Consider the following 1,964-nt stretch of genomic DNA (forward strand, 5'->3'; position numbering starts at 1 on the left):
TGTTCATTATAAGTAGTATAAATTATGGAAAAATTAAAAATATAAAATTTTATAAAATTGAATATATAACAATACACAACATGGAGCAATCAACATTTAAACACTTCATAACAATAATAAGGATCAATATGATGTATGAATAATAAAAAGTTAACCAAGTATTATTATTGTATATGATCACCAAGACTGGTTAAAGAAAAAAGAAGAAAAGGAATCCAATTCATGAACTGGAACAGTTTTACTGGGAATATGATGAACATTGAGGAAAAAAAAGAGAAAAGAAGATGAGAAGTTAATTATGATTACTGGATACTTTTTAAATAACTACTGATTGTAGTGTAAAAACAGTAAGATGATTAAGATTGTTCATGATTAAATAAGTATATTTACAGTATCTGTTTAAATACAATCCTCTTTAGCTTTTATTTTTCTAAAGAGGAGATCACAGTGAAGCAATCACAGCGTGTAAAGGGCTGTTATGGAGATTGATTCTTTTTCCTTCTTTTTTTCAGTTATCGAAGATGATTACACAATTTTTTTCTAATGATTACATATATATCTATATACATGAGAATATGCATAAATATACAAGTGCACAAGAAAAAAAAGAAAGCAATTTAGCATTACATAACACAAGAAAGTATGTTTGTCATTGCCTTACATTTTTAAATTAGTCAAGAGGAAGATAAAAAAATGAATTGATCAATTATCAGCTTTTCATTTTGGATTCTACCATTCCTTTTCGTTCTGTTTCTTGGATTTGTTTCTTGGATTTACATTGATACATTGAAGTTGATAACCATTTTTGTCATTTAAGATGATGATGATAAACTCTATGTATGTAGATCTATACAGTTACATGTAATCAGATTACGTCATTATATCTGAATTCACATACGAATGATTAATATCGGTTGTTTACTTTCGAAGACATTATAATACGATAATAATAACAATATATATATCCTACATAATATATTATCCATGGTTACAAATTTCTTCAATATTCATTCCATTTCAACAAACTAAAATATAGAATGAAATAAATGCTGTTATGTGTATGCACACATTATAGAGCTAGTATTTCAGTCTTAATAGAATAGTAAATTAGTAACTAAGCATTCAGTTGTTAAGAATCAAGAACAAATTTACTGTTGATTATGGTGAAATATCCTGCGAATGAATGTCTACCCGGTGGCCACGTTTCTTTAACAATAATCTAATGGCTAACCGGGTCGGCACTCTTCACAAGATATACCAGACTTTTTTCATATTAATTTCTTATATGGAAAAGATGTAATAAAACAAAATAGAATATAATAGTCTAACAAAAAATGTTTGCTTACGTGTATGTTGATCCTTAGGATCATGATTATAAGTGAAGATAAATTTCGGAGTAAATATTACATAGTCTCCGAATCTACAGAATTATCGAAGCAATTTATACAAAATTGTTAGCCGTGACCTGAAATTCACCTGAAACAATAATATTAACCAATCATATGAAACCTTGACTTTTGATTGGCTAATTACTTATTTGATTTTAATTGGACTGCTTCTGGAGACACGCCTACTCTGAAGGACATTGATGATAGAAAGAAAGATTCATTCATCTGTCTGTCCATTCATTTATCAACCTATCCATCTCTATATCTGCCTGTGTACAAATTTTTCAATGCTATTATAGAAAAACAAAACGGGTCAAATTCAGTTCAACACAACGATAATTTTATATTATTTTTAAAAAAATGATGAATTCACTGACTTCTTTTAAAGACAACCTAGAATTATCCATTTATAATGAAGGCTTTTCTATTTAAATATTTGGTAAAATATTTGTCATAAAATTACATTTTAAGGCAACCTATCTACTGCATTTGACTCGTTAACATGAGAGTCAACAGTATAAGAAGTGAGTAATTGTATGAGTAAAGAAAAGAGAAGACGAAACAAACTGTTACAGA

General features: G+C 27.9%; 1 protein-coding gene across 1 annotated transcript; it reads left to right on the plus strand.

Moving 5' to 3' along the window:
* Positions 1-521: 521 nt before the first annotated feature.
* Positions 522-674, plus strand: Smp_200090 (uncharacterized protein; the record flags this gene model as incomplete). The annotated part of the gene is made up of 1 exon (XM_018794978.1): positions 522-674. One exon carries the CDS (start codon positions 522-524, stop codon positions 672-674), a length of 153 nt encoding a protein of 50 aa, XP_018649336.1.
* Between the last annotated feature and the right edge of the window lie 1,290 nt (positions 675-1,964).

Source organism: Schistosoma mansoni, chromosome 1, assembly GCF_000237925.1.
Source record: "Schistosoma mansoni strain Puerto Rico chromosome 1, complete genome".
NCBI lineage: Eukaryota > Metazoa > Platyhelminthes > Trematoda > Strigeidida > Schistosomatidae > Schistosoma > Schistosoma mansoni.